The following is a 22,503-nucleotide window of genomic DNA, read 5'->3' on the forward strand; positions in this document are numbered from 1 at the left end:
GAAACTGAATTTAATAAGATGTAATTGTATCCTGTTTGTTCCTTTTCTAATGCGCAGCTCATATTCTGCCCACGCAGACATGTTTTCTTATTTTCATAGCTCTGATAATCTGTGTATTAGCTCGACATTCATCAACTCTCAGACCAACACGAGCTGCTTAGTTTCAGTTGGGGTGACTGAAGTAGACAAAAGAGACTGGAAATAAGAAAAAAGAGGAAATATTAAATTATAAAGCAACGATCAGAGCTGTAAACTAGCTGCCATCCAAACCATACAACTTAAAAAACACTTCCAAAACATTGTGCTAACCTGAAGACAAAAGGAAACATGGAGACATTCCCACTCTGTGACTGTGTTTCTAAACTATGGCACATGACGAGCATGAGCCGAAAACGATCACTTCATCAACCTGGCTGGAGAAACGTATCAAATGAGCTTCATGCAGCATGAGCGGGTTCGCACTGAGCAGCAGCTGGAGTGAGAACAGAGACTCTGCTCCCTGTCGTTGCACCTGTCCTTAATCAGGCCGATCGGTTCAACGGCTCCGAAGAATTGGTGCATTCACAGCGTGTGCTCTACTCTCTGCTAGACTGCACCGGCGAGCTCAACGTGTTATTTTGAAACAAGCTGAGCTGCTGTTTTATTGAACTGTGTCATGGTCTAAGTGAACTTTGATTATATTCTGTTTTTACGGGCAGCAGTGTGAAGGTTAGCGTCAGCTCGATGGAGGTTAAGCATGTGCAGTACGTCGTTAGGGCGCGTAGAGCTGCCGTTCCTATAGTCTACCAGCCTTTCCCTGAATTTCTTCTCTTCCCACTGTCATTATCTTAAAGGGAAAATCTGTTCAAGTTCAAATCTGTGGCAAACAAGAAACATGTAATGAGTAAAAAGGCCAGCTGTATTAGATATATTCAGATTTATCTTATTTTTTCACAGAGCACAGAAAGTTAAGCAAGGGTGATGCAAATCATTCCCAACAAGAGGTACAAGTTAGAAAAAATTAGAAATGATTAGCTTAACCACTGGGTTTATACTGCAGTCGCATACCTGACGGTAAGCCTCCTCAGAGAGCCAGACACACCCTCAGCTCCTCTAACGTTAGGCTTCGGTCTCGATCGCTGTCGCAGTACTGGGCGAACTTCTTAGCACAGCGTCGTGGCTTCAGTCTGCGCCGCAGGAACTGACGGAGGGGTCGAGCCTCACGCTCACTGAGCCACCCGTCGGAGTCCACGTCCAGCTGACTAAAGTGCCACTGCAGCACCACCTCTGGCCTAGAAGACTCTGCAGCATCAGCGGAGGCATTATCCAGAGAGGAGGAAGATGATGAAGGAGCCACAGAGGGTGGAGGGTTTGAAGTGGGCGAAGGAGCACTGGAAGGATCTGTGTTTGAGTCTCTGATGGAAAGAAGCGGCACAAAAACCCAAGAGATGAGACACTTTGCTGGTGTAAAGGACGCCACCTCATTCAGGTTCTTTTTTCAAATCACTTTTCACAGAAAACACATTTAAAGAAACAGTTCTGTGTGACAAAATAGTGAAAAACTTAAATTTGAAAGTCACTCAAACCTTAAAATCACTGTTAGCATCACAGAGAGCACGGAATAAGAGAAGGAACAGCCGACATCTTCACACATCTGTACTCAGATTTGACAGTGTGTCTCAATGTTTACACACTGATCGTATAAAACCCAGCAGCACTATTCACAACGCTCCAGCAGAACTCAATAAACATCCCATTTCACAAGGACAAGGGAGCCTGCTGACAAACAGAATCACCAGATGGATTTCTCAGTTCCCTCTTATCAGTTATAAAGCAAGCTGAGCAACTGAAGCTTCAAATTTATGTCAGACACAAACCGCAAACAAGTCTGGAATGAATAAAACGGCAAAGCCAAAGTTATCGTGAAGAAATATGCTGGAGCTGAAAATCTGTGCATGTTTGGTGGAGAATAATAAAGTGGGTGAAGGATGGGACACAGATGCATGAAAAGCATGAACCTGAAGAAGTGAGCCAACAACATGTTTGTAAACTGAGACTGAGGAGCAGATGGAAAGAATGAGGTAAGTGCTGATTGGCAAACGCAGGAAAACAGATGGGAATATTCCGTTCTGTTCTTCCTGCAGGTTATCAGGTGCTTGATCAAATCTGCACTGTTCACCGATGTGTGAAACTGGTTTTCATTTTCAATTCTGCATACCATCTCAGCACTGCAACACACCGGAGGAATCGCTATCAGCTCCTGCTGTGCAACAGGTGGCACATTACACACCTGAGACGGAAGAATTTCTCTTGATTTAAAGCAGATCTACAGGTTTCACGTTGTACGAGCACGCAGGCACAGAGCGGACATAATGCAAATTTATGGTGCGAGTCTGAAGCCTGTTCCATTTCACAAAATCAAAACATATTTAAATAATACAAACACAGCCTGCTTAGTTCGTAGGGGTCTTCTAAACGGATGTCTGCTTATTGAGAAATGATTTTTATCTGAGATAACTGTGCCATCTACTGTTTCCACCGTATATTTCCTAAATCAGTGCCTGCTTACTCCAATATACTTGCACATTAGTCAGTTTTCTCTCTACAGAGAGGTATATTGAAATTTCAGGCACTAAGACAAACTTCCACATGTAGACACTTTGGGACTCTCAGAAACTGCTACAGACATGTGGTTCATTTCTATTTAGAGATTCTGACATGAGAGTACGTGCAGATGATGAAAAAGTGAGTAAATAACAATTTCAGACACAGCCTGAGATGTTACTGTGAGTTTCACAGAAGATCATTAATCACTGCTGCACTCGTCACCCCCCTGCTGTCTACAGTATCCAGACTTACTGGTAGGGACTCTGACTCCCAGCATGCTGTGCTTCCACCTGCAGCGCTCTGACCAGACTCTGAAGGAACTTCTTCTTACGAGCTCCAGGACACCCTGTGAGATCAGAGTAAAGACTGTAACCTGAATGATATGAACATCATCGGCCTCCACATGACATCAGACACGTAACAAATGGCCTATATATAGTAAACAGGATGAGAAATTCACATCTGGGCAAACTGCTTTTCAGTTATTTTGGCTGAAAATGGAAAATGTGTGAGATGTTTACAGGATGCTTTAAATCTGTATATTTTTGTTTTTCCACCAATCAGAAACTTTCATATTTACCAGGCAGAGGTTTCTCCAGTGAGGCAGCCTCTGCCCTAGTGCAGTCCGGGATTTGATTCCTGTGAACACACACACACACACACACACACACGATCATCACATATAAAGTCAACCAAATTGGAAAATGTGAAAAAAATAACATCAAAAAGGACTTAATGTAAAAAACAGGGTTTGGGTGGAATCACTGATCACATTTTCATGGAACTACACATTAAAATAAAAACTCTATATGGCTCATCTCACTTCATGATTTATTTTTAGCTTTTTATTGTTTATTAATGCGACGAAGCCCCAGCTGAGTATTGTGAGCGCTGTCATCTTGGTCCTTTGAAACCAGACTGAAACCAGCAGCTGAGACTGTAAACTCCTGGTTTACTGAGGTCACAGAGGGACTGAGCAGTAGAATTTGAATTAATAAATGCAAAATATGACTGGCACTTCTTTTCATGTACACAAATCTGATGCTTTGATTTGTTTTGTGTGCTAAAGGGGGAAACAGCTGTTTGATTTAATTGGCTGACAGTGATTTCTATTTACAGAATTACAAGTCCAACCACATAAAGTGCTTAGACATTAGATAGAAAAATTTTAAAAAACGCATTAGGCCTAAGGGAGTTTATTCTCACATCAGTGAACCAAAACCATCACAAGAAAACATCCACCAGTTCGCTCCCAGGAGTTTGAAAGCAGCTGTGCAGCAACAACGCTGATAAAGCCCCTCGAGAACAGGAAAGTCCGACCATAATTTAATCTGATTTGCTCTGTGTCTTTCCTTTAAGGCAAATCCACCTAGGGAGCAGTGACAGTAATTGGTGTAAAATTATATGATTAACATGAAATGCTTCTGTGACTGCAAAACCAGTCAAATCTGACGACTGGAAGGGAGGACAGGGGATAAGAGGAGCGAAAAAAAAAGAAAAGACAGTAAAAGAGAAAGTTTTTAAAAGGAATAACAGTCAAGTTTCCAACACACTAATGAGCTAAATAACGAACAAACAGATTTCTTACCGTGCTGAGGTGCCTGGTCGTGGCCTCCCAGTGTCCACTCTGACACACCAGCAGTAACCTGTAGCAGTGTGGCACTGCACGGGGCTGTAACGCCCATCTGCAGTGCATTCTGGGATGAAACGCTCATCCTCCCGGGCTTGACGAGTCTGAGAGAGCAGAGACGCTCGCTCACGCTGACAAGTCTGAGGATTGTCTGCGCGCACACACACACACACACACACACACACACACTTATTCTATATCAAAACAATTCTGTAAAGTTACATAAAATACACACAAAGGCTGTTTAAAATATGTGGAATGAAACTTTAAGCGTTAAAAGAAGAGTACATATATGAGAATACATATACATATATAAACATATACGACTCTTACCAGGAGGTCGTCTGAGTGAGCGGTTTCCTCGTGACTCAGAGTTCATCAGGATGGTCACCCAGAAAGGAGGCGCCGTCAACTCTGAATGAGAATAAAACAGCTTTCAAATAAGATTTCAGAGTATTTCCCTTTTTCTTAGAGGTCGTTCAGCTGAATATCTGCTACAATAACACAACGTGACATGAAAAAAAAAAATGCATCCAGTATACGTATGTGTTATATTTATATTATATTATATTTCAAGTACACTAGGAGGAATACAGAGCTTTTCCCTTTATCAAAACATCCCCACTGTTTAACACCCAGGACTGACCCAAATATATCTTAACGTAAACCGAAAGCGAATTTTTGGGCCACAAAAGGGAACAAGCTGCAAACAGCCACTGACAGGTCATCGGTGTACAAGTCGACATTTGCTTTCTGTATCCCACAAACACACACATCCACTGTGTTACTCTAAGCTCATGAGGACTTATCTCTGTAGCTGCTCAGTGCTTTTTATCTTCACCATGTTGTTTGCTTCTGAGTAATATTATGTGGGGTTTGTTTAATTCTTTAAGACCTACCATAGAACCAAGTCCGCCAGAGCTTATATTATATTTTTACATGCTGTGGAGCCATTTTTGGGAGCATTTCAAGTTGATATACATCAATACAACCATTATAGCCCAAATTTAAATAATATGTATGCATTAAGTGCATAGTAATTACATAAATTGCAAAAAAGTGCAATAAACTACAAAAAAATTTAAAATCATTTTTGTTTTTTTAACATATTTCTAGTTAGAGAAATTTAAGAGGCTTATCCCTCAAAACTGTAAATACAAAACAGTTGCACAAAATAGTTTCCCACCACAGGAAATTTATTTTAAGTATCTTCATAGTTTTATTTTTGAAATACACCAATTTTTATACACTGCAGGAAAAACGAAAATAAATATTATAATGAAGATTTGCAAAAAAGCAGCATATGCATCAAAATAAACTATTTCCAGCAGTGCAATATGAGTCCTAAGCATCCCAGAAACGACACAGAAAGTCATAAAGTCAAACATAACTTTTAAAAACACCAGTACAGGCTCATGAGGCCCTGATAGTAAAAAACTACATTTCCGCAAAATGACGTCACTTCCGGTTTCGGGCAGGACATGGCGGACATGTGACAGTTCGCGCTGATGGCTTTAAAGGGTTAAAGACCTTTTTCTCAAGAACCAGTGCCATGTTACATATTATATATTATATTATGTTAAATCTGATGCTGTGAAAAAGCAATGAGCAGCACTGTCACATTGTAGTTGTTATTAAAAAAGGAAAAGTTTGGAAAGTTAAAAATGTTAAGGAGGGTTGAAACAGAAAAGACTTGACCCGGGATCCTCTGCTGTATCGTCAGTGTGTTATATGGTTTTGTTTGAAACAAATTAAAACCCATACATGTAAAATGATAATCAATTTATTTTTTACATTTGTTAGAAGATTCAATATATACCCCAGTTCCTAAAAAAAAAAAGTAATTTTCTGAGTCCTGTATGTGATGTATGTTTCAAGTTTTTCCACTTTACAAAACATGAAAATTAGCTTTCTGTTCCTCACTTACAGCTAATCTTTAATTAAAACTGACGTGCTGGTATATAAAAGACATGTAGTGAGCTTCACAGTGGTTAATCATAGCAGCTATGTTCTGCCCACGTATGCATTAAACTATCTTTAGTAGAAGAGGTTTTTATTTTCTCACCTGCAGGTTTTCTAGGGTCCAGCGTAGGTCCAGGTCCAACGTCTCCATCTGAAATAAAAGAAAACAGAGTGAATGGAAGAAGAAGAAGATGGGGGGATAGTTTGGACAGGTGGAGGAAAGCATGTGAAAAAGCAGAGAAAGGAAATTATGAAATCGGGTATGTTCCACCTTGAGATTTATACAGCGAAGATGTCCATAAATATTAGTTACAATCTAAAAACTTAAAACACAAACACAATACAATAAATACTTTAAATTTAACAAGAAACTTAGAGGAGGTGCTACATTTCTACATGACACTGCAGAGCAGCTCAACAAACCTTTACCAAAAATCCTCAGTTGCATCTGTAAGGGGACAAAACTTTTATAAACCCATAAAGGCTCACGAAAACTACACTTATGCTGCCAGTATAAGATTTTGCAGCAGCACGTAGTAGAGTTATGTATGCCAGACTGGACAAGAGCATAAACCTGATGGGGACTGCTGCTTTAGAAAATCTGAATGTCAGAGTAAATGACCTTTAAATTAGAGCAGACCAAACCTGGCAACCTTTTCTGACTTGGAGTGGAATATCTCGGAGACGTTATGGAGCATTAGGTTTGTTTTCCTCTTGGGTGAGTTTTTTGGTACTATTTTTATGTTTTATAATGTAAAGAAGTAAAAAAGGACCCAAAAAAGAATGAGAGTAGAGGGAAAAATCAGACAAAGAGGCATTTTTACAGTCTTGGCATGTGAAGTGCTCTGTGAATTATTAAGTCCCTGCAGATGTGTCTGGCAGAGAAACAAGCAGCGTGTGATGCCAGGAAAAGGCAGAACGAAGGACAAATGAGAAACATACAGACACACATCTAACCTGTAGTGAATGAAACATATGAGTGTGTGCACACTGTGCTCCACAGTTATTTTAAAGCAAGGACAAAACTGCCTTTGTGCAATTTAAATAAAGCGTCTTCTTACCTTTGACTGGAGTTGCATCTGTATCGGTGATCTGAACGAGCTTGGTGAGGTGATCTGTTCAGAATAACAGGCACAGCTCAGAGTGGACAACAGACTAAAGTTCAACATTCGTTCTGAAGAATTAGAGGACTTCCACCTTTTCAGGCCTACACACAGCCTTGGCTGTTGTTTGCATGTATCCTCGAGTGCTGGTGTATCTGTATTTCTCTGACATCAACAGTGAAACTGAGCCATTGTTGTTACACTTGGAGCTGATAAATACCAAACAATCGCTACTTTTACTGAAATGCATGAAACCAGAAGACTTCACAACCAAGTCCACGCACAGACTGTTAGTGCTCTATTAGTGTAGACTATTTCCTGCTGTCTGATACATGTGAGAAACTGTCACTTATGTATGAAAAGAGCTTAAGAAAATTACTCCTTCATTCTCTGCTGCAGGTAGCAACATGTATGCTGGTAAAGTAGTCCATGCAAACAAAAATACTCAAGTTTCATTACAAAGTAAAGCAGTTTTAATAAAAGACATCAAAGAAAACCCTGAATACAGTAAATAAGGCAAATTAAATCAGTGCTTCCATACGTGACATGTGAGCTCACCAAAATACATCAAATACATGCATTAGAATAGCATTTTTTTAACATACATAAAAATGCTATTTTAAAGTCCTTCACAGTTAAGTTGTTTTGTTTTGGGGTTTTTGCCAACAATCTGTAATACTTTGAATAAAACATAACTGACCGGTGCAGTTGGGGATCACATGGAGGGCCGTGGTACCACTGACAGGTTTGCCATCAGGCGTGGAGCACCAGCAATATCCGGTCTGGTTGTGGCACTGTATGGGCATGAAGTGACCTTCGGGACCGCACGCAGGCACAAAAACTGCAGCTGCAGGACTACCACGGCTGCGGGCTCTGGCCTCAAGGCCCTGAGCTCGGGCCAGCTGGCATTTAGTCTGCAACGGATCTAAAACAGAGGAAATTAGTATCCATGTGTGCTGCTATAGATGGGAAGAGTGGAAATCATGAATCCTGATGACACAGATGTGCATACCGTTGCTCTGCCGACCAATAAAAAGTAGTCATTGTTAATTTAAGAAGAATGTTTCTATTGACTGAGTTGATTCACTTGGGAAGAACATTTTAAGCTGATTGAATGAAGGACAGGAGCACAGTGGTGTCCGTTTATTTATGCTCCCGGTTTAAGATTAAAACAGTCATTAAGAGCAGGCAGAGGTGGCAGGAAACTACAGCTGATTAATAACAGGCGTCTTTTTGTACTCGTGATATAAAGCAGCTCAAATTCAGATAGAAACATGAGAAAAGTTTATTTCAGTTCAGATTTTTTAAGCCAGTAAACTCACCACCAGAGCATCATGGGAAACATTAAGAACAGCTTGTGATGATGTCGCTGTAAAGCCCTGTACCTGCACAGTGTCCCCGTGGGACGTGGCGGAGCTGTGTGTTGATGCACTGTGCCCTCTGAAAGGCACACAGCGATTTATACAGCCTGCCATTGCTGCCACACACAGGTCTGTGGCGCCCCCTCTGGCAGTCCAGCACACAACCACGAGGCCACATGTTCTCTGTGATCAGGAAGGGCTGCAAACAGGAAACATTTAGAGTGTACGTTGATTGTCATGTCAGTTATAAACACACTATGAAGGGAAAAGACAGTAAAAAGAGGTTTTAAAGCTTCGACATGTCAGCCGTCTGTGAAGAGGTGGTGGTGGAATCCTGCTCACGGTTATAGTTTGTTCATATCCGTCTATGAGTTTTCAGTTTCTCTCTCCCGTGTCCTTGTATCTCATTTAAAAGTCTCTGTGCTTGGTGTTTTTCTGTCTTGTTACATCCTACTTTCTATTGATAGACTGTGTCTGGTGCATGTTTTAGCTTTACTTCTCTGTGTCATCTTATCCTGATTTAGTTCAGCTGTGTCCTCCAAGTGTGTCACCTCTCTCTGTGTATTTATAGTCGCTGTCTCCTTTTGGCAGATCGTCACGCTACAGCTGTGAAGGATAAAATGACCAGAACTTTGTCTGACTTGAAAGAGTGCTTAAGGTGCATTAAGTGATTTTTTTTTTTTTTTAATTTTCAAGGTAAATATAATGAATGAAAAATGAGTCCGTGACAAGCAGCATAATATTTTGGAAGAACTCTCATTAAAAGCTCTAAGAAGGCAGTGGAAACATGGCCAAAAGCTATTTAGACTGCACACCACAGTTTCCTCTTTTCTGAGCCGTACAATTTATGCTAATCTTTCACAATTCACCAAACTGCTTCCAAAATAATTCTGACGTTTTTACACTGCCATGAAAATACAATTTACAGGACTAATACTGCTACTGCATTTTACTGGGCACCACTCAAACATACCAGAAGAGGTACATTTGAGACACTGGGGATCAGAAAGGCCCCAGAAGAAAAATTCTTGTGAATTTTGTTGTGCATGATCAGATATAACAGACAAACCTTCAGAGCAAATTCTTCCAAAGATACTGAGAATTCACAACATGTAAACTTGTGACAAAGAGAGAGGAAAAGGGAGGAGAAGAGGCATTGATTCATGGAGAATCTGGTGAGTGCGATGACCTAAATTACTCCCACATGAGCCTGAAAGCCCACTCTCAAGTCACAATCACACACATCTCTATTTAAATACACACAGATTCCTCACACCGCCTCGCAGACTCACCGAAAACTCCCCAAACATACAAGGTGGTGCACACTCAGCTCACGCCTATACAATACATACAGAGTTGGCTGCTAACTCCACCCTCTCGCTCTTCATCAGAGCCTCTTTGTCAGCTGGCCTCCCCTCTCTCCTCACACACACTCTGAGACACATGGGTAAATTTGCTATGGTGTGTCAAACATTGCTGACATAATTTAGTGGTGAATGAGGCCTCTGTGCCTTAATGCCAGGACATTAATTAATGTATTGACTGTAGAGATTAATGTGAACAAATCAAGATACACAAACAGAGCGAACAAATAAAGCTTTGCTGCTGCTCTCTCCTCAGACACAAGAGCAAACACGACCAATTAAGTTATTTTAGTGAGCAAACATGTCAATCATTTGCTGGTTTTATGCAGACTGTTATGACGTGGCTTTGCAAATGTAATAATTTAGGTATTAGGGGTCCACACTTCGTTGGTGTTGCTTCAGTTCATTGAGATTTGTGGGGTATTTGTTCACGCACGTTATGCTGTGACGTGTTTAGGCCAGCCACCAATTCCACATGTTGATATGATCCTTGGACATTTACCCACAATGTACTTTGTGATGTTTGCATTGTCCCTGAGTAATTCAACAGCCGGTGACTCAGAAATGAAGGTAAAAAATTGAAAAATTGAACGCTACGAACTCAATCAGCTGATTCAGAAGAGGTCAGAGTGAGTCGTGGATTTTACACGGAGGACAAAAGGAAGAATGAGAGGAATGCATCCTGGAAGAGAAAGAGGCAATTAAGAAAAAATAATAAATGAATAAAACACTGCCAAGGGAATAAATGATGAATAAAAAATATGTTTTTAGTTATGAAAGGAATAAAAAAATTAATTTGAGGACAGAGAAAAAATAAAAACTTATTAGTGAAAAGCAGCCTAGAGGAGGTGCAAGAGGATTGAAGGGTGGAGCAGGAGTCTAGCTGGTAGACTGGCTTTCCTGTCTGTCAGGCACAACTACACCAACGACTCCTCAGTGTTAAAATGATTTGCATCAATGTATCTGGCCTTGTAAACTCGAGCCTGAGTGTGTGCGAGCAGCAGAGAAAGTGAGAACAAGCTGCCACTGTCTCCTCCTGCCTCGCACCTTCCAGATTCCTCAGAGTGGCGGCTGTAGGAAAACAGAAAAACTCATCTCCTGAGCTTTGCCGTGTGATGTTTGGCGTGAGAGAGCAGCTGATGCTGACGAAAGGCCTGTTAACACCCCGAGCTGGGATTTAGCGTCAGAACAAACTGCCTGTGTCGTGGGGAATCACTCGCTTAGCATTTTTTTTTAAAAGTCTGAATTTCATTTATGCAGCAGGTCATTAAAGGGCAAACACACACAGATGAATGATGATGACATGTTTACATCTCAGGTGCAGATGTGTGTGCACAAACATCACCTTGTTTTCTTCATGCATTCCCTGAGAAGACGCATACCATCACACTGCTACACATACATATGGTGCGACTGGAGGAGACCAGCTCTTTTGTATATTTCAAACCATACATCCAGTTTCTGCTGTTTATCAGGTGAGACACCTTCTCCCCTGTCACCTCCTCTAGCTCTTCTCGCTGGACACTGAGCCAGTTTAGAGATGTAATCCCTCCAGCGTGTCGTGGGTCCATCCTGGGATTTCCTCCCAACTAGAGTTGCCTGAAAAATCTCCCCAGGCATCCAGGAGGCACGCCCAAACCACCTCAACTGGCTGCTTTCAGTGAGGAGGAATAGTTGCCTAAAGCAACTACCAGTGAGAGCAGAGGACATGAATGACTGACTCTGGTGGGGGAATTAAAGCAATCAGACACCGGAATATCCACACGCCTCTGAATTTGTAGCACCAGCCAAATTCTCATTCGCTATTTTACAGTTTCCAGACTCACAGCTGCACGGGGAGATGAGACTAACATCACCGTCCAGCTTCGTATCATTTATTGGCTTTAAATGCCCTACACAGCTTTCTCATACAATCTGGTCCACGAAAAGTTAACATAAACTGGTTTAGCTTTTATTATGTTTAGTCAAGCAACATACTACATTTTCATTACAGTTCTGCAAGTAGGACGCCCTGCAGACTTTAATAAAACTGATTCCAAAATGGAGAATTTTCTTCTTGCACATACTCTCGTTCAGTGATCGTGTAGGACATCTCGTTAAGAAGTAAAAGACCTTTGACCGTTTAGTTTATGTACGAATTTCCTTTGATGTCTTTGTGAATTTTTGGATCTGGTTATGGCCCTAATACTGTAAAATCCAAACACATTATCTCAACATAGAGATCTTATTTATAAAGATATTATGTCCCTCGTAAAAAGCACTAATACAAAAAAAAAAAAAAAAAAAAAACAGAAGGAGGTACGGGACAGCTGGACTCCCACAGGAGATGTTGTGGGTCAAGTTCAGCATCTTCCAGCCTGAGCTGCAGGGACATCACTTCTTGTCATCATTCATCATTCACCAACTACAACTACAGCCTCTGTCAGGATTTTACAGCATGCCAGGGGCTCACTCAGAGGCCAGGCTGCTGTCAAACACTGTCAGGGTTTTTATGGTACAGTCTTCTATCCAATCCAGCAGGAAACAGCGAGCAGAAAGAAGACAGAAGCTTTACAAATGCAGAGATATTTTTTAAAACTCTATTATGACGATGCATTCAGGCAACAGTGGGAAACCTAAAACAATATACAATGTTAAAAGTTATTTTATTGATGCTATTATTAACAATGTAGTTTTAATTCTTTATAACTGGAAGAGACATTTTTGATTTCTTGAGACATCACAACCCCAATTCCTTTTTTTTTTTTCTTCTTTTGCCTGTCCCGTTTGGCTCTTTTGCATCAGAATTATTGTCTAAAGGCGAAGAAAGATGCCCAACGGATTTACTTTACCACATGGACCATCCCAGCCTTGCCATAATGGTCTATTTGATTCACCTTTTATTGTTTATTTTATTTTCACTTGCTAAATACGGGACAGACTTGACTGGGGAAAAGAAAGAGGGAAAGAAAAACAGCAGAGAAGAGGAACGGGGATAAAGGGCAAAAAACAAAACAACAAAATAAGCAGACAAAAAATAAATATATCAATCACCTGGATCACCTGTTGAGAAAGAAAAAAGAGAAAACAAGCAGAAGAAAAAAAAGAGAAACATAATAAACAACATCACGATGATCTAAATATTAAACATTATTGTGCAGCACATAAGATCAACAGAACACAGTGTGCTTTGAGGTAGGAGCCAAAAAGGGTGTAGTTTGTGGGTGTGATCACCCGTGTGTACACCTGTGAGCATGGACGCGCTTGTTTTTAAAAGGTTCCTTCATGTAATGATCTGCTAGAGGGTGTGGGGGGGCACAGCCCCGTCCTCCAGGACATGAAGCAGGTATGGAGGAGATCAAAACTCCAGACATCCAGAGGCCCCCAGAACACAAGAGACCATGGAAGACCAACAGAGGGGCAGCTGCGCCACTGTCCCAGAAAGAGCTGAGGAGAGTCCCAGATGAGGGCTCACTCAGCAGCCGCGGAGCAGAAGCCAGGGGGAGTTGCAGTGACGTGCTCGTGAGCCCCAGGCCGAGACGTCGAGGGCACCCCACCCCCGAAGGGGCCCAAGCGAGCCCCAGGCTCCAGGCCCCGACAAGCAGCCACCAGGAGTGAGCCGGTGTGCACCTGGACGCCCACCCCTGGACACAAAGAACCACCAACGCACCGATGTCTGAGGGCGTCTGCCACTGGAAGGGGGAGTGGTGGGGGGAGATAGGACTCCAAACCTTGGAGGGCCTGAGATGTCCCCAGAGAGGTGGCGTCTGATACCCAACCTGACATATAGACACAGACATACAGACACACACAGATACAAACATCCATTCCCACCCTCATGCTCTCATATACACTTACTCCACACTCAACCAACGTGGAGACAGACATAAAGAGACGCTGTACACACGATCACACTCCCCAAGCGTACTCTAAGCCCCGGGTAGGTACCCTTGCCCCTGAAGGGGCAAACTGCACCCAGACCCAGGTGGTGTTACCCTTTTCCCTGGTGTGGAGAGAAGCAGACTGCCCCGACTCCGCAGCAGCAGGGAGGCCCCACATTCCAGACCCCAATCGGACGGCCAACTCCTCCTCCTAGCCCCCCCGCTCCAACAGGCTGCAGAGAACGGGGGTGTGTGAAGACTCCAAACCTCCCTCCGCCTGCTCATATGTAGTGTTGATGCATGTGTGTTCTAAGGTGCATTTAAACCCCAGGAGGGCATGGAGCTACCTGCCAGAGAGCAGCAGGTAAGCACATGGTCCCTCCTGCTAGCCCTCAATGTCTACGTGTATTTAAAATTGAGAGGTGGGCAACCACGCCAGGGGTGAGGTGTACACCCTGATGGTCTTTTGGATTCCGTGTAGCGTGCCCACCCCCAAGATCCTATATGTATGTGTAATGAGAGTGTGAGTAATGTGAATGTCTAAGTTGTGGGATAAAATTGAGGCACAAGAAGCCAGAAGGGGACAGGGGGGGGGATGCCTCCCCTGCACCCTGGTGACACACCTTTACCCCAAGGCCCTGCATGTGTGGGTGATTGTGGTGCAGCAGGAAGAGGGAGGCAGCTGGAGATGGGGAGGGAGGGAAGGAAGGGAGGGGCAAGTGACACCCCCATACTCCGCAACCCACCAGGGAAAGGGGGCCCAGGCCCATCCGGACCGGGGCCCAGTTCAGCAGCGCTGCCCGGCCCCAGAGCCCGGGACAGCCCACCCGACCCCACCACATAGAAAACTGCACCCACCCCGTCATTCACTCATCTTCCAGACTACACAAGACAATAGACGCCCAGGCTGAGATCTTCCTCCACCTCTCCTGTATCTCCCCCCTCCTGCAGAGAGAGTTCCTGAAGAGAGGAAAGCTTCTGCAAGATGTAACAGCCTCCCCCACCAGTTGAAGAGCCCCCCATGTGGCTCGATGCACTGGCAGCACCCTGTGCCAGGGCTGGGGCCCCATACACCCACCCGCCCACAACCCCGGCAACACACCAACCAGGACCCAAGCCCCCCAATTACAAAAAAAGTTTGGACGCTTTGTAAAATGTAAATGTAATGATCTGCAAATCTCATAAACATGACTAAAAATAAAAAGCATATCAAATGTTTAAACTGAGACATTTTATAACTAATTAGGTTAATTATGACCCCATCAGTAAAATTAGTGGTTATAAAAAGAGCATCACAGAGAGGCAGGGTTTCTCAGACGTAAACATGGACAGAGATTGACCAGTCGACAAAAAACACATCTAAAAATTGAGGAACAATTTCAAAACATTGCTTCCCAATGTAAAACTATGAAGGCTTGAATGTTTATCATCTGCAGTGCACCTCTCCATCCACACATGCAGGGTAGCGCTCTGCCGTGCAAAGAAGCCGTACGTGCACATGATCCAGAAACACTGCTGGTGCTCGGTTTAAAAGGCGTGCATGGAATTGGCAGTTTGCACATCTGGAAAGAGGCCATCAGTGCCAATCTGTTTTTTATTTCACTCCTGAAAACGAAGCCGTTTGTTGTTTTTAATCTCTCTCTGCACTTCTTCTCTATCTCCACTTTCAACCAGTTGAAATAGAAAAGTGCTTCTCACTGGAGATCTCCTGAGGTTCTCTCTCCAATACTGGTGTATTAAATGACTGGTGTGTGAGTCTATATAAGTAAAACTGAATTGTACTGAGCTGAAAAGGAATACCAGTAGTCAGAAACATTGAAATGGTATTTTCAGGTAAACTTCCAGCTGGCCTCTTGCATTATTTCTTTATTCCAAATAGTAGTTTTTAAGAACGTAACACTGTTGCTCTGTTTTTTACCCCCCCCCCCCCCCCATGTTAGCACTGAAGTATTTCTATTCAGAGTGCCTCTGGCAGTGTGCAGTGACTTTAGTCAGTGTGCCATATTTCATGTTCTATAATATTTATACACGCACTCACAGTGTATAGCTGATATTTGTCTAGCACACTGTAAAATATATGGCAGGATTACTGGGGCTGTTTTTCATTCTCTCTCTCTCTCACACACACACCTGTCTATCTCCCATGAGTAGCAGCTTAAATATTTGCCTGGCAGCGCAGCGCAGTGTGTGTGTGTGTGTGTGTGTGTGTTGTGGTCCTGCTGGCTGGTCCTACCCTCCTGCTCTCCAGGGAGCTCTCACAAACCCTGGACAACTACTAAATCAACCCGATTAATGAATGTCTTTGTGCTGAATATAAACATCGTGTGGGCCAGAATAAAGAGAATAATACAAACGCTCCTCTGAGGCCGTGTCACGACTGCTCGCTTTGACTAAAGTGATTATGAAGATGATAAAACCAGACAGTTTAGACCCACTGTGGCATTGCTGTTAGTGGCCAGTCCCTGAACAGTAATACTCAATTACACAGATAAAACACTTTTTAACATTTAGCAGCTGCAAGATTTTTTTTCTTACCCACACTAAAAGCGCTGTTGCCGCTGCAGCTCCGTTTGTGTTTTTTTAACTTGGTCCTCCTGGAAGATTTAAGCTTGGGTAGAATTTTGGTGTAAAGGGGTCGACTTTGGTTTACTTTTCTTTGAGAAAACTAACCTTTACACTTTAGAGGAATGATACTCTTTCACAAAAGCAGCTAATTTGTGAGTATACATGCAGATATTTTCTGTTAAAGTCCAACAAATCAAACTAAATCTTACGGTTGTTGGTATCTGCATGAAACATACAAATGTGAATAAAACTCAAGGCTAGTAGTTCAAAAGCAATAAAACTAAAGTCTTTAATACTATTGTTCCACCCAAGACCTGCAATTTTCCAAGAAGCTCGCCAACAACTTTTATGGAATATAGTCAATCCTCTTTCATATCAAATGTAATGGCCTATTAAATGCCTCATAAATGCACGTTTTTAAAAATGGCTTGTACCTATTACCTTGATAAACTTTTGACTTTAAAGGTTTTTAGGCCAGAGTCCGGGTTAGATACTGAGTAACTACCGGTACCTTACAAACATATCTGAAATAATGACTGTTTTTCCACCTGATGATGAATTAATTTCACAGACCTTTCACAAAAGGAACAAACATGAACAAGAATCATCCAAAAAAGAGAAAACATCCAGTGATGCACTTTTTTGAAGACAGACGTTTGAGGAGAATGATCAGAGCGATCTGAGCTGATAGGAAGCTCAGATCAACAGTAACTCAAAGTCACCCAGTCGTTACAATCAAGGTGTGCAGAAGAGCAGCTCTGAAGACTCAGTACATCGGACCTTAAAGCAGCAGACGTCACTCCTGCCAGCTAAGAACAGAAAACTCTCCAGAAGAACAGAAGACTGGAAAATGTCATCTGATCTGTTGGGTCTCAATTTCTACTGCAACATTCAGATGGTAGGGTCAACAATAAACAAAAGGAAAGCTGCTTCATATCAATAGTTCAGGCTGGTGGCAAAGGTGTAATGGTGTGGGGGATGTTTTCACGGCACACTTCAGGGTCCTTAGTGCTACCTGAGTGTTGCTGCTGACCATTTCCATCCATTTACGACCAGATAAAATCTTCTTACAGCTACTTAAGGATAACACACCATGCCATAAAACACAGGTTTCTTGAACATGACAACAAGCTCACTGTGCCATGTCAATATGGACCAAACCCAGTACTAGCCTGGTGTAGCTAATAAAGTGTGCATCATGGACATGATCTGCTGTCCTGCCCTCCTTCAAGGTTACTTTATTTATACCCGTAGGCAAATTTTCTTGATATATGATAGCATTTGGCAGCCCTTCACTAACACACACACCTATTTAAACCTGATAGACACATATTTGGTAAGTATAAAAGATAAAAGAAACTTTTTCTTTAATTTAAAAAGAAAAATTCACCCCGTAGAAGATGGGAACCATTATTCAGAATTGATAAAGCCATCTGTCGTACCCGTTTAGAGTACAGGGAGGCTAAACAGGGCTGTGACTCGCCTATCAGACGACTGGAGCATCTCACTATCCGATTCAGGTCTGACCGAACCATGCCACCAAGCAAAAAGATAAAGCAGACTGAATATAAGAACGATAAAAGAAAATTCAAATTGTTCAGTCAGTGTGAAAATGATCGAGTTTCCTGAGGCTGTAAAGGCGCGGCGACCTTTTTGCAGACCGATTTGCAATTCTCATGAAAATTGAGTATGTCATTGATTATGATTGAAAGATATTTATATGACTGCACTTGATCTGTTTTCTGTCCTTTGCATTCACCTGTGAAGAGCAGATAATTCTGTCTAATATAAGGTTACTTTGTGAGTCTTGTAAGGTGGAAGTGATCTGCTTAAATGTGCATCAATTATAAATTTATACATTTTCCTCTTTAGATCCTATTTAAAATCTGCGGGATCTGACTGTATCATAACATCACATGAAATCCTGCTGTGCGGCTAGTTTTGTTCACTTTTCATCTTTAACGTGTGTTGTTTATGTGATACAACTCACTTTGGTAGCTCTTAGACAGACATAACGTTACTGCAGTTTTGGTTAATTTTTCTCAAAAATACTCAAAATAAAAAATACTCTCAAAAAATACACCTTTAGATTTTGTTTCTGTTTACGGGAAACTGTTTTTGTCCAAATGTGTAAAAGTTTAACAAAGTTAAGTAAACTAACCCACTTATTCTAAACTAGGTTACAGTTACTAGTTTGAGGATCGAAGACAAGACAGACACGAATGTACAGGAAAGTCTAAGCAGAACAGAACAACACATTATTATAACTGTGGTCAGGTCCATTAGTCCAGTAACGCATTAACCGCTGTGTCCAATCAGGAACGTTAGAGTGACCCGTGAACGCGCTTCGATAAAGCGAAACCTTATTTTTCCAGACATGTTTGCGCCTGCACCGCTGCTGTTACAGAACTGCCAGAGAAATGAGAGTTCGGGTCTTACCGCCGTCTTGTCGGTCTGAACCGACTCCGAGAGCAAGAAGAGGAGCAGCGCGCGGCAGGTGAAGGTGAGCGCGAGCATCATTGCTGCCACGGAGGAGCACACGCGGAGCGGCCGCGCGCCGCTGGCTCTCTGGTGTGCAGAGGTTTCAGAGCTGAGGCCGGCCACAGTTTGAGCGCGCTGGCGTGATCGAGGAGGAAGAGAAGAGGCACGTCGGGACTCAGGAGCCGCTCCTTCCGACCTGCTCACGTCCTCATGCTGCTGCGAAGTGGTCGCGAGCTCCTCCGAGGAGTGTGGCTCAGCACGCGCACATGAGACCCTCTGCTTCCCAAAGTGTACTGCCCATTTCCGCTCTCCTCGTGCCAAAAACGCTAACGCAATCCAAAGGGTGAAGCACAAAGCTCTCAAACTTACACGCTTGTAAATCCAGTCCAGTCTCTCTCACAACACCTGGAGCCACTTCTGAAAGCTCAAGAAAGCAATTTAGACTCAAATAAACAAAAGAAAAATGTGTTTATTTTTACAACTGCATGAACATCTGTGTGCACGAAGGAGAGACAAAGTAAAGGAAAAACCCAAAGCCCCCTCTAAAGTTAAGGGGTCTGGGGTATTTTCAGCATTTAAAATGAATAAATTAAAATTAAATTAGATTAAAAGATTTTATTAGAAACTTTTGTGATATGCATGATTCTCAAGCTCCCGTGTAGCCCTGTGCCCTCATACAGATGTATTATTGAAATGGTAGAGTGGTCTACAAAGCGGTGAAAGAAAGATTTCTTCCCAAGTTAACTTACAATCCTGTATATCCTCCTGGTACAAAAGATTTAGCATCAATATATATGCTTAAAGTATTGAAAGGTGTCGCCCCGTTTCCCCTCCGCACACGCCCGTGTTTCAGTGCACTGATTGGGACAAATATGGAGATGCTGCGTGAATGCGTTTATTTAAAATAAACAAGTAGCTTGTGATCGGTACTACTTTAAGTGATTTTATTACTTTTTTTTACTTGATCAGATTTTCATCTTTTGGAGGCAGTAAAAAAATTTGCACTTCTAACATCAAGTATAAAGATAGTTATGAATTTGAAATTGGAGGAATTCACTAAATGGAAAAACATCACAAGCAGGGGAAAAAAAAACTTCCTAAGTGAAAATGTTAAAAATAGTAACACAATCATGGATCATTGAACTTTAAGAAGAACAAAGATTGTTTCATGAAACAACTATATAAAATCAGTTTCTGCGTGATCTCCTTTATCCCATGATCTGTTCTCTTACCTGTCTGAACACCTACGATAGATTGCGCACAGACATGTTAAATTGTGCTCTCAGCACCCAAAACACCAAGTTACTGGTGTTTTGGAAGAATGCAGCTCCATGCCTGTGTGCTGTGGGTTTCTTTTTCTTTTCATTTGTCTCCCTTCAGTGAGTGCTACTGGCACAGAGGATGAAGTGTACCAATATTTCCTTTAGCCCACAAAAATCTCTGTGCAGGCTGAGCATGACTCAAATGGTATCAACTCCGTATTTATATTAGAAAGCCTCACTGGCTGCTTGGCTGAACTTGGCTGGGAATCATGTAATAGCACTTCACCTGTCCTAAACTGCACGCATGACTATAATTTGTATTTTATTGTAATTCTCACCACCTAGCAGTGTGGCTCTCTGGCGTTCTGTTACTTTCATATCATCTCTCGTTAAATATTCTCTCTGCAGAGTCAGCACATGCAGAGTAATGCATTTATGAGAGCTTTATGACGTGTATACTATCATGAATGTTTTAGTCTTCAACTTTCAGAGCTTTGTATTTTTATTGGCCTCTTGGTGAGGATAATGGGAAGTTAATGTACATGTGAAATTCAGGGTTTATTTTGTAATTACAAGCTTTAATGTGATTTAAATGTTCCACCTCTGCAGTCTTTTGCATTGACTCCAGGTTCTCAGTAATTCATGAACGCTCAAACAATCCCACTGGCTAACTTATCACGGTCATTTTGAGGGTTAAGTGGACATTTCCTGTGGACTTAAAGAAAGTCACCTGGATAAGCCCAATTGTGCTGAATGATGATGTTTCCTTCAGATTGGTCAGCAAACAAAAACTGCTGCAGTAACCACAGCATGCCTTAATCACTCTGAGTGTAAAAGATGTTACTGAAGACCCATTTTAGTTTGTTTACATTTGCCTAAATGACTTTGGTAACGCTACAACAAACCAAAGATTATCACAAAGTACAAAGCTGGAGATTTGTTTCCTTTTTACAGTTAAAGAGAAAATCTGCTCTTTTGTAGCTCAAGTTTAAAAACACAGACACGCACAAGAACGAGGCATGAAGACAGTCGCAGGTATTTTTGTAAGGAAACTTTTTATGTGTGCTTTGTGAAACTCACTTATCATTAGAGACAGAAGGCGTTGCAGTTTCCAGTACAGCAGATAAGGTTTGATATTAAAGAGTACAAAAAAGGAAAAAAAAAAAAAAAAGAAACAAAATCACAATTCCAGAGTTCATTTCTTTACAACCTCGCAGGGAAAAAAAGAATGAAAAAGAGAAACAAGCTTTTGGTCCGAGTCTTCTCTTCCCGCTTCCTTCCCGTCATCTCCCCCTCCTCTCCCACGAAGACGGGAGAAATCACTTGTCCTCCGTTTAATTTTGACAGGAAACTCAGGCGGGACCTGGTTTGATGACCACAGCTTTCCCCAGATATTGAGCGCACAATATGATTGCATAGTTCTTTTACATAACAATTTTCCTTTTTTTAAAAAGTTTTTCTTCGTTTTGCGTACAATGGAATGTTTACACAGAGACTCCCCAAACGTTCCCCTCCCTCCTTCCTTAGCAGTGATTTTTTGTACTTCTCTTCAGAAACAAGTGAGGGGAAGGAGGGGGGAGAAAGTGAGGGGGAGAGAGATAGAGGAGGGAACAGGGCTGTAGCCACCAACAGGCACGCTTATCTATTAAATACTTTCACCTTCCCCCTCACGAACCTTCATTCGGCCAATCAAACGGATCAGTGACATCCCGCGTATGTATGCCAGGTAGATGAAACTCGACTAACTTTGAGTAATACAGTATAAACTTTTATATAAATGTGAGGTTTTCGTACTTAAACAAGCACCCGATGCCTAACAGAGGAATAATTTCACAGAAGCAGATATTTGTAATTATTATGCTGTTGCTCATCATGGATTTTATACAGGAGAAGGCCTTTAGGTCAACTTTTCCATGGTTAGTTTGGCCAAAATTAAAAAGTAAAACCTGAAGAAAAGACTTCTGGAAGCTCAAACCTATCCACTGGTGAAACTGCTTTTAAATTTCTCTGTTTTCTTGTTTCATTTTCTTTATTATCTTTTTAATAATAAATGTCTACTTTGCCCTACTGAAAGGCCTGCGGTTGATTACTCTCAACGGCTGGGACTCTGTGTGTGTCATTCTTCAGACTGAAAAAATAAGTATGTACAGCGCTAAGCCCCGCCCACCCCCACCTCCCACCACCCACCTGGTCCAGAAAACGAATGAGAAAGGAAAAAAAAAAAAAACAAAGAGGGGAAAAAAAGAAACGCAGACAGGAAGAGGAAAAGAGCTGAGGTTAGACAGGTCACCTTATCCAGCAACGTGGGAATTATGGGTGAATAGGTCAT

At 42.0% G+C, this 22,503-nt stretch overlaps 1 protein-coding gene across 2 annotated transcripts; it reads right to left on the reverse strand.

Annotated features, from left to right (window-relative positions):
• Window positions 1-78: 78 nt before the first annotated feature.
• LOC146560516 (SPARC-related modular calcium-binding protein 1-like) lies at window positions 79-19,303 on the reverse strand. Of its 2 annotated transcripts, none has more exons than XM_085245252.1 (10): window positions 18,871-19,303; window positions 8,667-8,841; window positions 7,982-8,206; window positions 7,240-7,293; window positions 6,282-6,329; window positions 4,550-4,630; window positions 4,175-4,367; window positions 3,167-3,225; window positions 2,839-2,932; window positions 79-1,394 (listed from the first exon to the last, which is right to left on the reverse strand). In XM_085245252.1, exons 1-10 carry the CDS (start codon window positions 18,949-18,951, stop codon window positions 1,064-1,066), a joined length of 1,341 nt encoding a protein of 446 aa, XP_085101378.1. In that variant the 5' UTR covers window positions 18,952-19,303; the 3' UTR covers window positions 79-1,063. The 2 variants fall into 2 exon arrangements, with proteins under 2 accessions (XP_085101378.1, XP_085101379.1); XM_085245253.1 differs by lacking the exon at window positions 18,871-19,303 and adding an exon at window positions 9,935-9,985.
• Between the last annotated feature and the right edge of the window lie 3,200 nt (window positions 19,304-22,503).

Source organism: Mchenga conophoros, linkage group LG14 (genome assembly GCF_057382185.1).
Source record: "Mchenga conophoros isolate Kocher_MC1m ecotype Shallow Benthic linkage group LG14, M_conophoros_male_GT1.1, whole genome shotgun sequence".
Classification (NCBI taxonomy): domain Eukaryota; kingdom Metazoa; phylum Chordata; class Actinopteri; order Cichliformes; family Cichlidae; genus Mchenga; species Mchenga conophoros.

Coding starts and splice junctions, on each gene's coding strand:
- LOC146560516 (XM_085245252.1), bottom strand. CDS start 18,951: ATGATGCTCGCGCTCACCTTCACCTGCCGCGCGCTGCTCCTCTTCTTG. Junction 8,207..8,666: donor CCCACGGGGACACTGTGCAG/GTACAGGGCTTT, acceptor CCTCTGTTTTAG/ATCCGTTGCAGACTAAATGC. Junction 4,631..6,281: donor GGACCCTAGAAAACCTGCAG/GTGAGAAAATAA, acceptor ATTCTCATTCAG/AGTTGACGGCGCCTCCTTTC.